The sequence below is a fragment of the Oncorhynchus mykiss genome, chromosome 5 (assembly GCF_013265735.2).
Source record: "Oncorhynchus mykiss isolate Arlee chromosome 5, USDA_OmykA_1.1, whole genome shotgun sequence".
Lineage (NCBI taxonomy): Eukaryota > Metazoa > Chordata > Actinopteri > Salmoniformes > Salmonidae > Oncorhynchus > Oncorhynchus mykiss.
Window position 1 is genome coordinate 63,379,691 of NC_048569.1, and position 22,604 is coordinate 63,402,294.

At 44.4% G+C, this 22,604-nt stretch overlaps 1 protein-coding gene across 2 annotated transcripts; it reads right to left on the reverse strand.

Annotated features, from left to right (window-relative positions):
- Window positions 1-1,108: 1,108 nt before the first annotated feature.
- si:dkey-110c1.10 (unconventional myosin-Vb) lies at window positions 1,109-22,559 on the reverse strand. Of its 2 annotated transcripts, XM_036978049.1 has the most exons (34): window positions 22,294-22,559; window positions 21,413-21,523; window positions 21,137-21,305; window positions 19,919-20,063; window positions 19,499-19,655; window positions 19,079-19,304; window positions 18,836-18,949; window positions 18,623-18,735; window positions 18,269-18,537; window positions 18,058-18,139; window positions 17,792-17,932; window positions 17,307-17,438; window positions 17,111-17,194; window positions 16,655-16,804; window positions 16,363-16,460; window positions 16,004-16,090; window positions 15,446-15,772; window positions 15,155-15,311; window positions 14,174-14,413; window positions 10,358-10,582; window positions 10,171-10,264; window positions 9,937-10,085; window positions 9,555-9,776; window positions 9,321-9,421; window positions 7,480-7,594; window positions 7,249-7,357; window positions 7,012-7,134; window positions 6,789-6,940; window positions 6,356-6,442; window positions 4,402-4,525; window positions 3,955-4,261; window positions 3,414-3,588; window positions 3,115-3,195; window positions 1,109-1,403 (listed from the first exon to the last, which is right to left on the reverse strand). In XM_036978049.1, exons 1-34 carry the CDS (start codon window positions 22,321-22,323, stop codon window positions 1,242-1,244), a joined length of 5,058 nt encoding a protein of 1,685 aa, XP_036833944.1. In that variant the 5' UTR covers window positions 22,324-22,559; the 3' UTR covers window positions 1,109-1,241. The 2 variants fall into 2 exon arrangements, with proteins under 2 accessions (XP_036833944.1, XP_036833945.1); XM_036978050.1 differs by lacking the exons at window positions 19,919-20,063; window positions 21,137-21,305; window positions 21,413-21,523; window positions 22,294-22,559 and having other exon boundaries at window positions 19,489-19,628.
- Window positions 22,560-22,604: the final 45 nt, after the last annotated feature.

Below are 22,604 nucleotides of genomic sequence, written 5' to 3' on the forward strand. Positions count from 1 at the left end.
ATTGCTGTTGACAATGATACTGAGTACATTCGGTCACCGAGGCCATTTTCGTTCAGACAGACGTTCGGTGTCTGTGCTTTGAGGCAAAAAGGAAATCTCACCCTTTCAGGTTGGCATGTATGTAGTACAGACAGGCACAGAGGCATGATACAAAGATATAGAAGAAGCACAATGACAACCAGACAGGCACGCATGTACTGTCCCTGACACGCCCACACAGGCAGACACATTGGCCGTGTTCAAGCGCAACGATTGATCTACAAGTAATAATGAGTAGTTCATTAGGATGAGGCGATTTGTAGATCAGTCAGTCTGCAGTCACCGACTGCAATGTAGTCAATCTTGAACACGATCCCACTGTGATGCCAGCCTGTACATAGGAAGCAGTGCATGATGGGGGGAAAAAAAACGTCTTTCTTGTGCCCGCACGCGTTTATTTGGCGTTATATTTTCCAATTGTTGTCTTCATTTATTTTGATATTTTAGTATTATTTTCTATTTTTCAGAGGTTTGTGAATATATAAATATGTATTACTGATGATGTGTAGTGGTACAAAGTACTCGCATGAGATCATTTTTTTATACTGAAGATGTTTCTAATTTTTTTATTTATTCTGGTTGTTCTTCTTGAGGGTTGAGGTGGGGGACTGCAGCGTTGCTGTGGTTCTGATTCCAATAAAATGTTAGAGAAAATCTGAACTCTTTTTCATAGTCTTCATTATGGGTCAGACATTAAGTTCAAATGATTGATCAGAGTGAAAAACATGTTAAGTTTACATTATACAATTATAAATTCTGATATCTGGAACTTATTACCAATTAAACAATATATTAAGCACACACTTCCAACATACAACATGCCCCAGTGGAAAACTACACATGGGTAGGCACTGAAGTATGTGGGATGCATCAAATAGGGAAATGTCAATCAGCAGACAGGCAATACTGTAATCTTAGTACAGATAAGGAAATCTATGTGTCCAAAATCCAAACTCTGGAACAGATGAGAAAGAATCCATATGGCCATTCTAACAGCACAATAACCCTCTCAGGAAGAGTAGCAGTAAGAGTCCTATACTTGTGCTACTGAAAGAATGCCTGATACAGAATACTTATGACTGATGTATTATTCACTTAGAATTACTTTGATATAGTGTATAGCCTGCAGGAAAAAGACCAGAGGTAGCAATACCAAAACTTCAAAAAAGAGTGTAATCCACAGTGAATAACTACTGCTTCCTCTAAGGCCGTCGTAGGAAGGAGATTTTGAGGGAGTCTGGGATGTCCAGCTGGTCAGCGCGGACAGGCGGGGGCAGCAGGTAGGGGAAGGTGACGGGGAACACACGCCGTACATCCATCAGCAGCTGTGGAGGCTGACCGCCTGAACGCTCCTTCAGCAGACCCTGATGGATGAGAGGAAATGATGACCGTAACACAACCACACTACTGGTAACCAGACCACACTACTGGTAACCAGACCACACTACTGGTAATACAACCACACTACTGGTAACACAACCGCAATACTGGTAACAAGACGACACTACTGGTAACCAGACAACACTACTGGTAACTCAACCACACTACTGGTAACACAACCACACTACTGGTAACCAGACCACACTACTGGTAACACAACCACACTACTGGTAACACAACCACACTAATGGTAACCAGACCACACTACTGGTAACACAACCACACTACTGGTAACCAGACCACACTACTGGTAACACAACCGCACTACTGGTAAGCAGACCACACTACTGGTAACCAGACCACACTACTGGTAACACAACCACACTACTGGTAACCAGGTCACACTACTGGTAACCAGACCATGCTACTGGTAACCAGACCGCACTACTGGTAACACAACCACACTACTGGTAACCAGACCCCACTACTGGTAACCAGACCACACTACTGGTAATACAACCGCAATACTGGTAACCAGACCACACTACTGGATACACAACCACACTACTGGTAACACAACCACACTACTGGTAACCAGACCACACTACTGGTAACACAACCACACTACTGGTAACCAGACCACACTACTGGTAACACAACCGCACTACTGGTAACCAGACCACACTACTGGTAACCAGACCACACTACAGGTAACACAACCGCACTACTGGTAACCAGACCACACTACTGGTAACACAACTGCACTACTGGTAACCAGACCACACTACTGGTAACACAACCGCACTACTGGTAACCAGACCACACTACTGGTAACCAGACCACACTACTGGTAACCGGACCACACTACTGGTAACCAGACCACACTACTGGTAACCAGACCACACTACTGGTAACCAGACCACACTACTGGTAACACAACCACACTACTGGTAACCAGACCACACTACTGGTAACCAGACCACACTACTGGTAATACAACCGCAATACTGGTAACCAGACCACACTACTGGATACACAACCACACTACTGGTAACACAACCACACTACTGGTAACCAGACCACACTACTGGTAACACAACCACACTACTGGTAACCAGACCACACTACTGGTAACACAACCGCACTACTGGTAACCAGACCACACTACTGGTAACCAGACCACACTACAGGTAACACAACCGCACTACTGGTAACCAGACCACACTACTGGTAACACAACTGCACTACTGGTAACCAGACCACACTACTGGTAACACAACCGCACTACTGGTAACCAGACCACACTACTGGTAACCAGACCACACTACTGGTAACCGGACCACACTACTGGTAACCAGACCACACTACTGGTAACCAGACCACACTACTGGTAACCAGACCACACTACTGGTAACACAACCACACTACTGGTAACCAGACCACACTACTGGTAACCAGACCACACTACTGGTAACACAACCACACTACTGGTAACCAGACCACACTACTGGTAACCAGACCACACTACTGGTAACACAACCACACTACTGGTTTATGTGTCAATTAATCCCATAAGGGATGGGTTGCCAACTGGTGATTTGACACAAAAATAAAATGTCATTAATTCAGTTGAAAATTCAATATGCCATGTTATGAGAAGTTTACATTACTGTTGTGTGTATCACGGTACTGTACCTGCACTGTGCGGATAAAATTGAGTGTCACCCTCTCCTCTAGGTCACTGTGAGGGGTGTACAGGGTCAGAATCTTTACAATCTGGAACAGAGAAACAGTTAGCCCTGCAAGGATGTGTACATAGACATATACTGTATAAAAATAACATGGTTCTCTAGTGAAGGGAATAATGTTCACAGAATCATATTGGTTTTATTCTATTTAAATAATATCTACAACACTTTGAACATTTCACCCTGCCAATACCAGTTTAAAAACCACCCATTGCAATAGTATAGTAATAGTTATAAGGGCGCCACCTGCTGGGTAGACAGGGCAGTGCAGGTGTGAACGAGGGCCTGTGCGTCAGCCTCTGTCTTCTTGCCCACTTGCAGGAGCTGAGCGGCCTGGATGAGAGGCTCCAACAGGGCCACAGCTCCCCCTGCCTGCAGCCCACGGGTCCGCAGCCACTCCTCCAGCAGACTCACATTATACCTGGCAGAACCCAGCAGAAAAAAAAGAATGGAGTCAGGTCCAACAGTCACCTGGTACTCTACATGCAAACTGTCCCCTTAGGAAACCAACTCTAGTGGCTCTATTCAATGCTGAAGCGTTACAGATTGCACGATAGAAATATAAAGGTAATTTCCGCTTGGTATAACATACGCAGCGTTTACTGTGAATGCAGTCTAAGCCAACGCAGGGCGAGAACATTGCCTTTAAATTTCAATTGGGCTTAAGCGCCGAACTTCCACAATACAGATTGAATAGAGCCCTAGCTTTATATCTGGCTGGATATCTTTTACTGAAACTTGTTCCTGCTCAGGCCCTGTGTGTGTGTATGTGTTTCTGTCCTCTGACCGTATCTGCAAGCCGCGGCTCCAGCTACACATGTCCTTGCGTAGCAGCAGGCTGTTGAGGGCAGAGGCAGAAAGGAGGTGGGTGAGCTGACGGAAGGCCTGCTCCATCAGGGTGGGGGGTAGGGCCTGGCGGGACATGGCCGTGTGGAGGGCACTCAGCTCCCTCAGCACTGCAGCCATACTAGGGGTCTCCCCTGCATTCCTCTCTACGGCCCTGGGATCAGACCCCGCACGCTTCCTAAAGTTCCCCAGCTTCACCCCCGACCCAGACAGTCCTGGGATCATCTCACTCTCCAGCATGGCAGGAACTGTGGAGGGATTGAGTGGGTCAGGGAAACAGGAGCTACTGTTGAAGGGTTACATAGTGGAATGAAAGCAAACTATGATAAAACATTTAGTCAACTGGTTGGGTTGGTTTTGATATTGTTCTGGAGTTGGTCAGTCCTACCAATGATGGGCTGCAGGCGGGTTTCTGAGATGGACAGGAGCTGCTGATAGGCCTGGATACAGAGGGCACTCAGAGCACGGTTTAACTCACTCAGGTCAGAGGTCAAAGGAACCAAATCCTCATCCTAGAGACCAAGCACAAATACTGTCTGTCAATCACATGTTGAAGTATGTATGTAATGGCTGTTGTTGCCATTAACTCAATAACTAGGGGTGTAAATAACCATTAACTCAATAACTAGGGGTGTAAATAACCATTAACTCAATAACCATTAACTCAATAACTAGGGGTGTAAATAACCATTAACTCAATAACTAGGGGTGTAAATAACCATTAACTCAATAACCATTAACTCAATAACTAGGGGTGTAAATAACCATTAACTCAATAACCATTAACTCAATAACTAGGGGTGTAAATAACCATTAACTCAATAACCATTAACTCAATAACTAGGGGTGTAAATAACCATTAACTCAATAACCATTAACTCAATAACTAGGGGTGTAAATAACCATTAACTCAATAACCATTAACTCAATAACTAGGGGTGTAAATAACCATTAACTCAATAACTAGGGGTGTAAATAACCATTAACTCAATAACTAGGGGTGTAAATAACCATTAACTCAATAACCATTAACTCAATAACTAGGGGTGTAAATAACCATTAACTCAATAACTAGGGGTGTAAATAACCATTAACTCAATAACCATTAACTCAATAACTAGGGGTGTAAATAACCATTAACTCAATAACTAGGGGTGTAAATAACCATTAACTCAATAACTAGGGGTGTAAATAACCATTAACTCAATAACCATTAACTCAATAACTAGGGGTGTAAATAACCATTAACTCAATAACTAGGGGTGTAAATAACCATTAACTCAATAACTAGGGGTGTAAATAACCATTAACTCAATAACTAGGGGTGTAAATAACCATTAACTCAATAACTAGGGGTGTAAATAACCATTAACTCAATAACTAGGGGTGTAAATAACCATTAACTCAATAACCATTAACTCAATAACTAGGGGTGTAAATAACCATTAACTCAATAACTAGGGGTGTAAATAACCATTAACTCAATAACTAGGGGTGTAAATAACCATTAACTCAATAACCATTAACTCAATAACTAGGGGTGTAAATAACCATTAACTCAATAACTAGGGGTGTAAATAACCATTAACTCAATAACTAGGGGTGTAAATAACCATTAACTCAATAACTAGGGGTGTAAATAACCATTAACTCAATAACTAGGGGTGTATTTCCCCGGTCAGCTTACATGGCCATGAATAACTCCTGACATTATTTAGTGATAATAACTCCTGACATTATTTAGTGATAATAACTCCTGACGTTATTTAGTGATAATAACTCCTGACGTTATTTAGTGATAATAACTCCTGACGTTAATTAGTGATAATAACTCCTGACGTTATTTAGTGATAATAACTCCTGACGTTATTTAGTGATAATAACTCCTGACGTTATTTAGTGATAATAACTCCTGACGTTATTTAGTGATAATAACTCCTGGCGTTATTTAGTGATAATAACTCCTGACGTTATTTAGTGATAATAACTCCTGATGTTATTTAGTGATAATAACTCCTGACGTTATTTAGTGATAAGAACTCCTGACGTTATTTAGTGATAATAACTCCTGACGTTATTTAGTGATAATAACTCCTGACATTATTTAGTGATAATAACTCCTGACATTATTTAGTGATAATAACTCCTGACATTATTTAGTGATAATAACTCCTGACATTATTTAGTGATAATAACTCCTGACATTATTTAGTGATAATAACTCCTGACATTATTTAGTGATAATAACTCCTGACATTATTTAGTGATAATAACTCCTGACATTATTTAGTGATAATAACATGACATTGGTAACATTTTGATGAGAGGTGTCGATGCCTTACCTGTTTGGAGTGCTGGGTCAGTAGGTCATTGAGAAGGCAGGCATTTTTCAGCCACAGTGCTGTCATGTCCACATCATTACAGTGTTTCTGATAGGAGGGGAAAACAAAGACACAACAAATGAATAAGAAACAGACCTGTAAGAGAGCCATGATTGAAAAGCAGAGAAGTGTGTGTGTGTGTGTGTGTGTGTGTGTGTGTGTGTGTGTGTGTGTGTGTGTGTGTGTGTGTGTGTGTGTGCGTGCGTGCGCGTGTGTGTGTGTGCGTGTGTGCATGCCAGCGTGCGTGCGCGTGCGTGCGTGCGTGCGTGCGTGTGTGTGCGTGTGCGTGCGTGTGTGTGTGTGTGCGTGCGTGTGTGTGCGTGTGCGTGCGTGTGCGTGTGCGTGCGTGCGTGTGCGGGTGTGCGTGCGTGTGCGTGCGTGCGTGTGTGCGTACTTTCAGAGCCCCCTTCATGGCAGTGACAGCAGCAGTGCAGAGAGAGCGGGCGCGGATTTCGTCTCCGCTACAGTCTGCCTGGCGTACACACAGGAACAGCACACTAGCAGCCAGGCCAGGGGGCAGGGAGAGGGCACTGTCCACCCTCACGTCTGGAACAAACACAGAGGTTTGAGGGCACATTCACTAATTATACAGATGGAGCTAGGGTTAGGGGTCCTACCTGTGATGAGGGTCTTCATGAGCTTGGCCTCATCCCTCTTCCTACACTCCAGCAGCCCTGTGACAGTCCCAGCTTTGGCATGGGGGGCAGAGGAATCCTCTGTGGACTGGGAAAGCACTGGGCCTAGGGGGACGAGCAAACAAGTATGATCGATATCGATGTGTCCCTCCACACATTTATTTTGTAGACATTTCGGTCAAGACATTTTTCAAGTATGTAGTAATGTGTTGTCCAGACCTGTCTGTGCCAGTAGTCTTCTGAGTGTGACTGTGTGTCTCAGCTCCTTCAGTTCTCTCCTCAGTCTGCAGACCTCCTGCTCCCTGGCTTCCACCAGTTCCACCAGGTACTGAACATTGAGCACAGATCCATTATGACACGTTTACAGCGGTGATGCTCAAAGTAACAGAATCTGCACTGTAGTCCACCTGACGAGACCGCTCATATGAGACCGCTCATACGAGACCCTACCTGCTGGTCTGCAGAGGGGGAGGGATCAGAGCACGTCCGTTTAGCCTGCAGCCGCAGAGCCTCCAGCTCCGCCTCCTCCTGAGAGCGCTGGCTACGCAGCTGGTTCTCCAGGAACCTGACAGTTACACACAGACAGGGGGTAGAATATACAGTGCCTTGCGAAAGTATTCGGCCCCCTTGAACTTTGCGACCTTTTGCCACATTTCAGGCTTCAAACATAAAGATATAAAATTGTATTTTTTTGTGAAGAATCAACAACAAGTGGGACACAATCATGAAGTGGAACGACATTTATTGGATATTTCAAACTTTTTTAACAAATCAAAAACTGAAAAATTGGGCGTGCAAAATTATTCAGCCCCCTTAAGTTAAATACTTTGTAGCGCCACCTTTTGCTGCGATTACAGCTGTAAGTCGCTTGGGGTATGTCTCTATCAGTTTTGCACCGAGAGACTGACATTTTTTCTCATTCCTCCTTGCAAAACAGCTCAAGCTCAGTGAGGTTGGATGGAGAGCATTTGTGAACAGCAGTTTTCAGTTCTTTCCACAGATTCTCGATTGGATTCAGGTCTGGACTTTGACTTGGCCATTCTAACACCTGGATATGTTTATTTTTGAACCATTCCATTGTAGATTTTGCTTTATGTTTTGGATCATTGTCTTGTTGGAAGACAAATCTCCGTCCCAGTCTCAGGTCTTTTGCAGACTCCATCAGGTTTTCTTCCAGAATGGTCCTGTATTTGGCTCCATCCATCTTCCCATCAATTTTAACCATCTTCCCTGTCTCTGCTGAAGAAAATCAGGCCCAAACCATGATGCTGCCACCACCATGTTTGACAGTGGGGATGGTGTGTTCAGCTGTGTTGCTTTTACGCCAAACATAACGTTTTGCATTGTTGCCAAAAAGTTCAATTTTGGTTTCATCTGACCAGAGCACCTTCTTCCACATGTTTGGTGTGTCTCCCAGGTGGCTTGTGGCAAACTTTAAACAACACTTTTTATGGATATCTTTAAGAAATGGCTTTCTTCTTGCCACACTTCCATAAAGGCCAGATTTGTGCAATATACGACTGATTGTTGTCCTATGGACAGAGTCTCCCACCTCAGCTGTAGATCTCTGCAGTTCATCCAGAGTGATCATGGGCCTCTTGGCTGCATCTCTGATCAGTCTTCTCCTTGTATGAGCTGAAAGTTTAGAGGGACGGCCAGGTCTTGGTAGATTTGCAGTGGTCTGATACTCTTTCCATTTCAATATTATCTCTTGCACAGTGCTCCTTGGGATGTTTAAAGCTTGGGAAATCTTTTTGTATCCAAATCCGGCTTTAAACTTCTTCACAACAGTATCTCGGACCTGCCTGGTGTGTTCCTTGTTCTTCATGATGCTCTCTGCGCTTTTAACGGACCTCTGAGACTATCACAGTGCAGGTGCATTTATACGGAGACTTGATTACACACAGGTGGATTGTATTTATCATCATTAGTCATTTAGGTCAACATTGGATCATTCAGAGATCCTCACCGAACTTCTGGAGAGAGTTTGCTGCACTGAAAGTAAAGGGGCTGAATAATTTTGCACGCCCAATTTTTCAGTTTTTGATTTGTTAAAAAAGTTTGAAATATCCAATAAATGTCGTTCCACTTCATGATTGTGTCCCACTTGTTGTTGATTCTTCACAAAAAAATACAGTTTTATATCTTTATGTTTGAAGCCTGAAATGTGGCAAAAGGTCGCAAAGTTCAAGGGGGCCGAATACTTTCGCAAGGCACTGTATCTGTATTCTTTAAATGATAAAATATAACGATATTGCTGTGAACGTATTGATCAGGGAATAGGGACTGACTTGTTGGCCACTCGTACAGCATCATAGGCGTGCCACAGGTCTTCTCCAGTCATCTTCCCGGCTGAGTCTTTAGCCACACCCATATTCTCCATCAAAGTGTCCTGGGTAAAGAACAGAGCACAGTCTCAGCCACAGGAGCCATATTGATTGATTGACAAGTAGAACTGAACCACACATCTCCTACTGATTCCCCATTAGGGAGCCATCCAGATGGAGGGAGGGAGGGCATCTCACCATGAGTGTGTCAGAGCTAAGCCAGGCCCTCCTCTCTGCGGTGGGGGACGTCACACTAACCCTCCTCACCTCCTCCGGAGAGGGGAAGGGAGGGAGGCCGAAGAAGGAAGGTGTGGCTGGGAAGGTAGGGGGCCCAGAAAAGGGCGACGACATCGGGGAAGGAGATGGGGGCTCCATGATCAGGCTTTGGTTTGAATCTGTCCGTCTGTAGCCCTTAGAGTGCTGCATCGGTAACACAGAGAAATATCATATTTTTCAGCGAGGTTGAATATTATAACCTGGGTATCTCTCAACAATGCTACATTGATACGTCACATAGGCAAAACAGAAAGGCCGGCACCAAGGCTAGGGGAATATGGAGTTGAATATAATGTGTGAGTACCTCAGTGAGCATGCTCATTTCCCGTAGGTTTTCGTATCTCTGCTCCAGCCTGGTGAACTCTCTGAGCAGACCCTGGTACTTCCTCCTCTCCTCATCCAGCTCTGCTGTCAGAGCTTTACCTTCCTGGGCTACAGCCTGTACTACACTCTCTGGGTGCACAGACATTAAACATAGGATTCAAAGTAAATTGAGAGAGACGCGCTGAAAACAGATACCTGTTATGAATAGACCTACCCTCCTGAGCTGTCTCCTGCTCCAGTAAGCGAGTGGTCAGATCCTCCTTCTCTTTCCCCAAACAGTCCCTCTCAACCCGCAGGGCCTGCACCTCCTGTAAACAGAGAAAGAGGAGAGATCTTAAATACCACTATTCTGCAGAAAACATAAGAGCTGTTTTGGATCCATTAGGACCAACAAGACCTACATGTGTGAGTCGTAGGATCTCCTGGGCTGCTTTCTCCTCTGCCCTCCTCCTCTCCTCCGTCTCCTCCTCTGTGATGGCGGTGCTGGGCTGAGACTGCTGAGTCTGGAGCTGGGTCTCTAACTGGTACTCCAGCTTAACTAGCGCCCCCCGCAGGGTGTCCAGCTCAGTGTTGTGGGCCTTACGCTCCGCCTGGAGGGTCTCTCTCAGAGCACCGCTCTCCCTGGCCTGGACACACACACATAAACACACACATAAACACACACATAAACACGCACATACATAAACACACACATAAACACACACATAAACACGCACATACATAAACACACACATACCCACACACATAAACACACACATACATAAACACACATACACACACACAAACACACACACACACATACATACACACACACATAAATACGCACATACATAAACACACACATACACACATACATAAACACACACATAAACACACACATACATAAACACACATACACACACACAAACACACACATACATACAAACATACAGTGCCTTGCGAAAGTATTCGGCCCCCTTGAACTTTGCGACCTTTTGCCACATTTCAGGCTTCAAACATAAAGATATAAAACTGTATTTTTTTGTGAATAATCAACAACAAGTGGGACACAATCATGAAGTGGAACGACATTTATTGGATATTTCAAACTTTTTTAACAAATCAAAAACGGAAAAATTGGGCGTGCAAAATTATTCAGCCCCTTTACTTTCAGTGCAGCAAACTCTCTCCAGAAGTTCAGTGAGGATCTCTGAATGATCCAATGTTGACCTAAATGACTAATGATGATAAATACAATCCACCTGTGTGTAATCAAGTCTCCGTATAAATGCACCTGCACTGTGATAGTCTCAGAGGTCCGTTAAAAGCGCAGAGAGCATCATGAAGAACAAGGAACACACCAGGCAGGTCCGAGATACTGTTGTGAAGAAGTTTAAAGCCGGATTTGGATACAAAAATATTTCCCAAGCTTTAAACATCCCAAGGAGCACTGTGCAAGCGATAATATTGAAATGGAAGGAATATCAGACCACTGCAAATCTACCAAGACCTGGCCGTCCCTCTAAACTTTCAGCTCATACAAGGAGAAGACTGATCAGAGATGCAGCCAAGAGGCCCATGATCACTCTGGATGAACTGCAGAGATCTACAGCTGAGGTGGGAGACTCTGTCCATAGTACAACAATCAGTCGTATATTGCACAAATCTGGCCTTTATGGAAGAGTGGCAAGAAGAAAGCCATTTCTTAAAGATATCCATAAAAAGTGTTGTTTAAAGTTTGCCACAAGCCACCTGGGAGACACACCAAACATGTGGAAGAAGGTGCTCTGGTCAGATGAAACCAAAATTGAACTTTTTGGCAACAATGCAAAACGTTATGTTTGGCGTAAAAGCAACACAGCTCATCACACTGAACACACCATCCCCACTGTCAAACATGGTGGTGGCAGCATCATGGTTTGGGCCTGCTTTTCTTCAGCAGGGACAGGGAAGATGGTTAAAATTGATGGGAAGATGGATGGAGCCAAATACAGGACCATTCTGGAAGAAAACCTGATGGAGTCTGCAAAAGTCCTGAGACTGGGACGGAGATTTGTCTTCCAACAAGACAATGATCCAAAACATAAAGCAAAATCTACAATGGAATGGTTCAAAAATAAACATGTCCAGGTGTTAGAATGGCCAAGTCAAAGTCCAGACCTGAATCCAATCGAGAATCTGTGGAAAGAACTGAAAACTGCTGTTCACAAATGCTCTCCATCCAACCTCACTGAGCTCGAGCTGTTTTGCAAGGAGGAATGGGAAAAAAATTCAGTCTCTCGATGTGCAAAACTGATAGAGACATACCCCAAGCGACTTACAGCTGTAATCGCAGCAAAAGGTGGCGCTACAAAGTATTAACTTAAGGGGGCTGAATAATTTTGCACGCCCAATTTTTCAGTTTTTGATTTGTTAAACAAGTTTGAAATATCCAATAAATGTCGTTCCACTTCATGATTGTGTCCCACTTGTTGTTGATTCTTCACAAAAAAATACAGTTTTATATCTTTATGTTTGAAGCCTGAAATGTGGCAAAAGGTCGCAAAGTTCAAGGGGGCCGAATACTTTCGCAAGGCACTGTACATACACACCTAAACACACACCTAAACACACACATACACACACATAAACACACACACACACACACACACACACACACACACACACACACACACACACACACACACACACACACACACACACATACATAAACACACACATACACACACACAAACACACACACAAATACACACATACACACACAAATACACACATAAACACACACAAACACACACATAAACACACACACACAAAACATGCACATAAACACATATATAAACCCACACATACAAACAAACACACGTAAACACACACATAAACACACACATACACACACACACACACACACACACACACACACACCTAAACACACACATAAACACACACATATACACACACAAACACACACAGACAAACACACACATACACAAACACACACGTAAACACACACACACATACATAAACACACACATACATACACACACACATAAACACACACATACACGCATACACAAACACACACGTAAACACACATGTACACACACATAAACACACACATACACACACACATACACACACACATAAACACACACAAACATAAACACACACACATACACACACACACATACACACACACATAATCACACACATACACACACACATAAACACACACACATAAACACACACAAACACACACATAAACACACACACACATACACACACACATACACCCACACATAAACCCACACATAAACACACACACATAAACACACACACATACACACACATTAACACACACATAAACCCACACAAACACCCACATACACACACACATAAACCCACACAAACACACACATACACACACACACACAAACACACACATAAACACACACATAAACCCACACATGAACACACAGATACACACACACATACACACACATAAACACACACATACACATACACACACACACACACAAACACACACACATAAACCCACACAAACACACACACATACAAATACACACATAAACACACACATGAACACACACATGAACACACACATACACGCACATAAACACACACACATAAACACACACATAAACCCACACAAACACACATACACACACACACATAAACACATACATAAACCCACATAATCACACACATACACACACACATAAACACATACATAAACACACATAAACACACACACACACACACACACACACATAAACACACACATAAACACACACATAAACCCACACACACACACACACACACACACACACACACACACACACACACACACACACACACAAAAAACACACATAAACACACACACAAATACACACATAAAACACACACAAACACACACATACCCACACACACATATACATACACATAAACCCACATAAGCACACACATAAAGGTTCTGTATTATTAATTTTGCACATTTGTTTTTTCCACTCTGGATGTACCAAAACCTCTAAACAGTTCATCAAAATTCATCAGCCCCCTAGAAACACCTGGGCTCCTCTACCCATCCAAAACCACCCATCTTCTTCTAAGCCCACTCACCATTCCCTTCTCAGGCTTCTCCACCCTTCTCCACCATTCTCCACCCTTCTACACCTCTACCCATCCCTTTCTCATCACCTTCCATGACACCAGCATCTCACCTTCTGGTCGGCCCTGAGCTGCAGCTGCATCAGTTTGACCTCCATGCCCTTGTTGAGTTCTCTGAACTTCTCCACCGAGCGAGCCTCTGCCTTCAGCTTCAGCAGCTCCCTCCTGGCAGCCCGCCGCCTCACACAACACTGCATCAACACTATGGCGGCCCTCACCCTCCTGTAAGCAAGGCGGGCCAGCCAGCCACGCACTGCAGACTGGAGCAACACCGCAGCCCGCTCTGCCACCACCTGGGGAGGGAGAGGATAGAAGGGACGCATTATATTATTGCACACAGTTATGATTACAGTTATGATTAAGGACACTGAGTGTACAAAACATTAGGAACACCTCCTCTTTCCATGACATAGACTGACAAGATGAATCCAGGTGAAAGGTATGATCCCTTATTGATGTCACCTGTTGAATACACTTCAATCAGTGTAGATGAAGGGGAGGAGACAGGTTAAAGGAGGATTTTTAAGCCTTGAGGCAAGGATTGTGTGTGTGTGTCATTCAGAGGGTACGGTAGTAGGTGCCAGTCAAGTAGTAGGTAGTGTCAATGACTGCAAAGCTGATGGGTATTTCACGCTCAACAGTTTCCCGTGTGTATGAAGAATGGTCCACCACCCAAAGGACATCCAGTTAATTTAACACAACTGTTGGAAGCACTGGAGTCAACACGGGTCAGCATCCCTGTGGAATGAGAGAGAGTCCATGCCACAATGTATTGAGGCTGCTCTGAGGGCAAAAGGGGACGCAACTCAATATTAGGAAGGTGTTCCTGTACACTCAGTGTATCAGGATAGTCTAGAATCTGGATCTGATATTACTGAGGAATAGTTCCTGGGGCTGGAGCCCTGCCTTGACTTATCTCTGGAGGTACAAGTTATCACATGTATGAAATGCATTTTATATTTAAGCTGTAAATAAAAACATTAGATGCTCTGATAAAAAAAGATTCTGAGGCCTTCGTGCCAGTGTTTCCTCACCCGTCTGTATTGGCGTCGTGCCAGCGAGCCCCTGGTGAAAGCCTGGATGGTGACGGTGGCCTCACGGATCATCAGAAACATCTGTCTTATCGCCACCATACGGTATGTCTTCTGGATGATCAGCGCTGCCTTGGTGTAGCGCAGAAGGTCTGCCAGCCTAGATCACACAGAACAGAACAGTCGCTTAAATAGTTGGACAAATGTAGGTAGCCTACTGCTGAGACACACTGTACTATATGACAGTATGAAGTGTAAAGCAGATTGACGTGTAGTCAGTCATTCTGCTCTCACCGTCTAGCCAGGGCTCCTCTTGTGTATCTCTGGATGGTGAGTGTTGCCCAGCGTGTCTTGATGTATCGCCTGCGGCCCAGCCAGCCTCTGACCCAGCTCTGGATGATCACCCCGGCTGCCCTCAGTCTCTCTGCCCTCAGTCTCTCCAGCAGAGCCACCTGCCCAGCACGGAAGAACACCTTGGTCTTCCCAAAGCAATACTGCTCCGGGTCTGGAATGAGCTCCGGCAGGGCCCTCTGGCACGACGCCTGGATCTGTTCCTGAGTCTGAACCCCACCCCCGCGCAGCAGAACCCGGTACCGGCTGAAGAACTCTGCATAGGTCCACCTGGAACCAAGATGGTGGAAGGAAGAGAGGGACACATTTTCACAGAGTGAGTACAAATACTCTTGAGATCTTTAATTGTGCGTTTTTCATAAATGCTGGTGGCTACAGGACAGATACAGTGTTACTGTATAGGTGAAATAACGATGCTACTATGTATTCGTTTTCTGTGCATGTGATGGGTTTATCTGTGAATATTCCAGAGGTGAAGCTGGTGTTAAATGTGCTGTGTACCTGGATGGGTAGCCTGCAGCACTGATGCGTATGGTCTCTAGCACCCCACAGGCTCGCAGCTGCTGGACGGCCCTTTTAGGGTCAAACCTGAGAGGGGAAATCTGCTTAACACGCTGCACACACACACACACACAAACACACACAACCCCCTACTGACAATATTGATATTATACACACAACGCAACACATAATACACACTGCACACCCAACAAACACAGATAACATACTGTTTATCATACTACACACACACCTCTCTCCACATAATACACACATTATACACACTGTTTAACACACCGCACACACATGCCTCCCCCACCACAAACACACACACATGGCAGGAGCACAGGGGTCTGACTCACATAAAAGGCTCTTTGAGGTCATTGGGCTTAATACAGCGGATGTAGTGGGGGGTGGTGCTGTTCAGAGTGTCCATCAGCAGCTGCAGAGACTGACGGAACTGTTTGAAGAAACATGGAGGAACACACAAACTCACACTCCTGTCCTACAGTCCATAGAACATACAACAACATGCAACGAGCCATGGATGCAGTCATAGAGACATTATTACTTCAAACCAATACATTCTGTCAACTGTTAAAAGCTGGACACGAATGGGGTTGCTTGGCCACAGCAGGGTGAGGCATACAGTACCTGGAAGCCCACAGTGAGTTTGTGTTCCCGCTGAGCTCTCATCCCAGGGCCAGAGCGCAGACTGCCATTGGGCAGAGAGGACTTCCCCTCTGAGAGGGACAGACTGCCCCCTACTGGCTTCTGCTGGAACAGCTCAGACACCAGCTCAGACTGACGGAGAGACAGACAGACAGGGTTACAGTATGTTAATAAGGCTTCATCTCTCCCTCTACTGTCCTCCATTTCACCCTAGGATCTTGATCTCAGCCTAGATTTCACCCCAGTCCGACAAAAGTGGACAGCTGAAATCTGGTTCCTCAGAGAGCCTCCCTCAAATTCCTCTACTCTTCAGATGCACTCAAAACTGACAGGGAGGTAAGAAAAGTGAGCCAAGACTTCTGACAGGGGAAGCTGCAGATCCTCACTGTGTGAATGCAGATCATCAGAGTTGTAATTTAAGACATTGACAGGTGATACCTGGCTGGCTCTTAGGATGTTGATGGGTTCCTCAAAAACTGTATCCCGGTTCTTGTCTAAAAACCCATCACATTCATATTGGACCTAACAAACAAAATAAAAAAGTTTAAGTCAAATACTTTACAGCAACCAGCACATTCTGCAAACAGGTCAAACTGAGGCATCTAATATACTCTGGCTAATATAACTAGCTCACCATGTCAGCAAAGTGCAGGATGATGAAGGCAGTGTTGGACATTCGAGGTTTGCGGAAGTGTGGACTGGGGTTGTTACTCTGATGCTGATCATACAGCTTCCTAGCCCAGCTCTCCTCTGAACCTTTGGGCATCTGATCAAGGAAACAGACACCATGGGAGGTAAGGTTTTTCTGGATCAATGTACATTTGATAAATCTTCTGTTTTTTATATAAATACTTTGAAGTTTGACTTTTAGCAGGAGAAAAACATTTCTGTCAGGACTTGCTTTTGTTTTCTATATACATATATATTTGTTTTAATTGTTGGGGATCAAATCCGTCACAAGGCGTTCATGGCTTGTCAGTGCACTCAGTAATGATTTAGATGCACAGCATATCCTGAGTACATGTACTTATTGTATTTCAAACCGATTTGGACACATGAACACAAACCAGACACAACACAATGTGGTCTTGATAGAAACCAGGACTGTGACTGACTGACCCTGCACTCCTCATCCAGCAGGTCGAGCAGGCCCAGCTGTCCCTCGATGAGAGCGATGCACGGCTGGTTATCACTAAACTCTATCCTGTTCCACGGCAGCTCCTCACGGACATACTCCTCCTGCTCCAACTGGAACACGTGCTGCATGGGTGAGGGGAGGAGAGGGAGACCAAGGGTTACCGAGGGGACATGAGGATAACAAGTTCATGGACATAGACTCACATTCATATTGATGTCCAATCCCCCACACACACTTGGTGACTCACCCTGTTGAATTGCTGCTGCAATTTCTCATTGGCGTAATTTATACAGAACTGTTCAAAACTGTTCCTTTCAAACGTCTCAAACCTGCCAAAGAGAAATGGACAAAAAGGGAAATCAACATGTTAATAATGTGTTGTTACTACAGTCATTACAGTAATTACAGGTATAACAACAACTTCATCTAAGGTGTGACCCCCTGCCCTTTCTAGTCACCCATAGATGTCCAGCACCCCAATAAATGACTTGGGCTTCTCGCTCTGGGCTCGAAGGGCTGAGTTGAGCCGGGTCACTGTCCAGGTGAACAGCTGACCGTACACATGCTTGGCCAGGGCATCCCGGGCCTCTAGGGACTGCTGACCAGGCATGGGCTTGACCAGCATCTCTCCCCCTACTGTCAGCCTGCGGTGGCACAGCCAGTGGGCCATCTGTGTCCTCTCCACCCCCAGCAGCTTGGAGAACACCGACAGGGAACGCTCCTCCCCCTGGTTATGGAATATTTTAACGAATTATGTGAGAGTTTTAGGGAAATAATGAACAAAAAATTTAAGAAAAAACAAAAAATCTTACATCAATGTAACTTCGATCACCACCTCTCCCACTGGCCTGGATGTTGACATTGCCCAGGTGCAGAACAGCTGCAAGGATCCTGAAGAGCTCCATCTGCTGGTCCGGAGGCACACCTGGAGGAGTACACCCAACACCGGCAAGTTCAAACTGCATACCACTACAGTCAGTGGTAAACATGTTAGCATAGACGTGTTTAACGTAGAAGCTGTATACCTAGAATGGTGAAAGCATTGCGAGTGCGCTCCAGATCTACTACATCATCAGTGCCTGGGATCTGCATGGAGTCTTCCCCTCCTTGGTTCGTGTAGCGGAACGTTTCCGCACCACCTACAAAAACACACATCAAAACACGTAATGAACACATTCTGAAATACATGGCTAGACCCATTGACGTTCATTTCTTCCCTGCTGTTGACGTTGTAATACGTTCCTGAATACATAGTGGTCCAGTCTCACCCAGTTTGAGGACTCTCATCTCTGGCAGGTCTCTAGAAGCACACAGCTGGTAGAAGATGTGGTAGTTTCTCTCCTGTGACGCCTGGAAGACGACTCGAGACTTCTCCAGCAGGTACGTCCTCATGTTGGCCCCAATGATGTCCCCCTTCCGTCCGAAGCCGATCTCAATGTACTTCCCAAACCGGCTACTGTTGTCATTGCGTGTAGTCTTAGCATTCCCAATGGACTAAAGAGTAAAGGAAAGAATTACAAATACGATACATTACACTGTTTTACCTTTACAACTGAATACTGATATAATACAGTACTCATTTTCTATATGCAGAATACATGCTTTTTCCAAAATCACACTCTTCAAAAAAAATGTGTGAGTGAACCGCATTGCAGGTTAAGAGAACTCATTCACCCACATGTCAGTACCTCCATGATGGGGTTGGAGGCCAGTACTCTCTCCTCCACACTGGTCTGCTGGGCTGCTCCCCCCACCACAGCAAAGTAGCGCATGGTGAACTTAGCAGAGACTGTTTTCCCTGCTCCAGATTCCCCACTGATTATAATGGACTGGTTCTTCTCCTCCCTGCACACATAGACAACTACCCTCTTAATAATCTTGTCATGTACAGAGCTATTTGTCACACAGGGCAACTAAAGAGATCCGATCAAAGGCTCTCTCGTGTCACTGCTATTTTGTCTGTATAGAGCTCTTTACAAAGAACAGCAACCCTGGCTCAACCCCCCCAAAGAGCAGGCAAAATGACAGTGTTTTGAGGTAACAAAGGGCATATAAAATGGAGACCAAAGACTAGGGTGACCCCTGGCCCTTGACCTTTAACCCCTGACCTGGTCATGGTGCGGTAGGCCTCTTCTGCCACAGAGAAGATGTGAGGCTCCATGTCAGCCATGTCCTGCCCACTGTAGGCATCGATCACTTCCTCTCCATAGATGGGCAGCTGGTCATATGGGTTGAGGGCCACCAACACAATCCCTGGAATGAGCAGTTGGTGTGAATGACCAATGGTTTAAAGTACTTGAGTAAAAATACGTATTATGAGGATAAATAAGTATTATTTAAGTAGTTTTTCGGGGTATCTGTACTTTACTACCTATATTCTTGACAACTTTTACATTTAGTCCACTACATTGTATAATGTACTTTTTGCTCCAGACATTTCCATGACAACCAAAAGTACTAGTTACATTTTGAATGCTTAGAAGGACTGGAAAATGGTCCAATTCAGACATGTATCAAGAGAACATCCCTGGTCACCCGTACTGCCTCTGATCTGGCGGACTCTCTAAACACACATGCTTTGTTTGTAAATTATGTCTGAGTGTAGGAGTGTGCTCCTGGATGTCCGTAAATTAAAAAACCAAGATCGGGCTGTTTGGTTTGCTTAATATTAGGAATTTGAAATTATTTAAACTTTTACTTTTGATATTTAAGCATATTTTTGCAATTACATTTACTTTTGATTCTTAAGTATATTTATAACCAAATACTTTTAGACTTTCACTCAAGTAGTATTTTACTGGGTGACTTTCACTTTTACTTGAGTCCTTTTCTATTAAGGTATCTTTACTTTTACTCAAGTATGACAATTGGGTACTTTTTCCACCACTGTAAATGACAGTGTTATTAATCGAATAAAAGGAATCTGTAAGAATACAAGATATTATTATTTTTCCTGTGACTTTTTATATATCAAAACTACTTTGATTATTGTTTATGTCTGCAACATATCACAGCAATCACATAAGATGCATGTGTTCTCAGGTTAATGTTTATTTAGCATCTTATGGAGAACCAATTTGTATGAAGCCAAAGAGAGGAGGCCATGTCCCTGTGAACTTTACACCTAGTAAAGATTATGTGGCCATGAGGCCATAATCATAAAAGCAGGAGCACACAGGAGCAGCATATATGTCCACTGGCAAAACAGCATCTGAAGAAAGACCTCCACCCTTGATCTCTTTCTGTCTCTCTCTCATCTCTCTCAACCTATTCCTCTCTCTGTCTCTCCATCATATTTCCTCTCTCCCCCTCTCTCTGTTCCTTACCACAGTAGGTGTAGATGCTGCTGTAGTCCAGGAATCGGACTCTCAGGTTGTGTAGAACAGCAGGCTCGTGCAGGAAGCTGAGAGCAGTGAGGTCATTCTCCCCCTCCAGAATATCAGGGTTCGCCAGAGGGGGGAGGCCAGAGGGTGGCGCCACTGGGTACTGCACCTCCTAGAGGGGTGGCACATTAAATATTTGTCATTATCAAATGCTTATCCAAGAGCGACTAACAATACATCTACAGTATGCCAGCTGTTGACTGTGTGTGAGTGTGTCACCCTGCCATCGCTGATCTGCAGCACCACATTCTCATCTCCAAGGTTGTAGTCCTTGAGGAGCTTGGCTGATACCCACACTGCCTCTGGGTCAGGTACCCACACACTGGCACCCTGTTATAGAAATAAACGTTATCACAAACGTTGAGCTCCTTGAAGAAACCCAGTGAAAAAGTAAGCATGCATTGAGGGGGATTTCCTGTACTAATGACCAACACCCTTGGCTGTATCACTTTCACACCAGGTGGACAGGCCCAACTGCCAGTTGCCCAAAAACACAGCTGTAGAGGATAATATTACATCACACGGGACACTATCTGTTCTACTGCTCTACAGTCTGTCATTACTCTGTGTGCCTTTTACTGTTACACTGCCAGGTCCCACCCAAGCAAGACATTTGTCGTCCATCAGCATAAAACACCCTAAATGTCGTTAAGAATTAACGTCCATCATCCCTCTCTGTCTCATCTTGGATTACTCATTATGTTCTCGCAGATCTATGCCAACACACAACACTTCCTGTGCAATATGATATTGTGTGTGTCATTGCTAGAAGAGTCTAGTTCCCTGAGCATGGGCATTTAAAGCATTTCCAGTTATTACATCTCTATTACTAGATTATGCCGTCGTGATACATACATAAGGTAGCCAGCAGGTAGCCTAGTGGTTCAGAGCGTTAGGCCACTAACTGAAAGGTTGCTGTTTGAATCCCAGAGCCAACTAGAAGAAAACAAATCCCAGGTCCAACTAGAAACATCTGTCAATGTGCCTACCTTTGGGCAAGGTACTTAACCCTCTGAATAAACTATGACTTCGTTGAAAATAAACAAAGTCTAGAAAAGAAGTCTACTCCGCTATTCAGACATACAGGCGTAAACACTTACCTTGGCGTACAACTCCATAGTTCCAATCATAATCTTTTCCAGATATGAACCCTCTACCTGCAAAAACCCTGACCAATTTCAGAAGGGGTCTCCTAAATCACTCAAAAAGGCAACAAGGGTATCCTCTCCGAGATAGTTGGGTGTCCTCTTCCCCTGTGAGTGTGTTCAAGCACCGCTCTGTCCCTTTGCACTTTGTTCTGTTTGACACTGACATGAAAACCCCTGAGAGGCAGCAGTCAGGTTAACTGTTAATCTCAAGGAGGTGATTGAGATGGAAGGATTTACAAGCACTTCTCTTCTACGGTCTCATT

Excerpts from the sequence above, each read along its gene's own strand:
- si:dkey-110c1.10 (XM_036978049.1), bottom strand. The coding sequence starts at position 22,323 with ATGATTGGAACTATGGAGTTGTACGCCAAG. Across the intron at positions 18,736-18,835 it reads CAATGCTTTCACCATTCTAG|GTGTGCCTCCGGACCAGCAG; the intron begins GTATACAGCTTC and ends GTACTCCTCCAG. Across the intron at positions 4,262-4,401 it reads CCGCCTGCAGCCCATCATTG|TTCCTGCCATGCTGGAGAGT; the intron begins GTAGGACTGACC and ends ATCCCTCCACAG.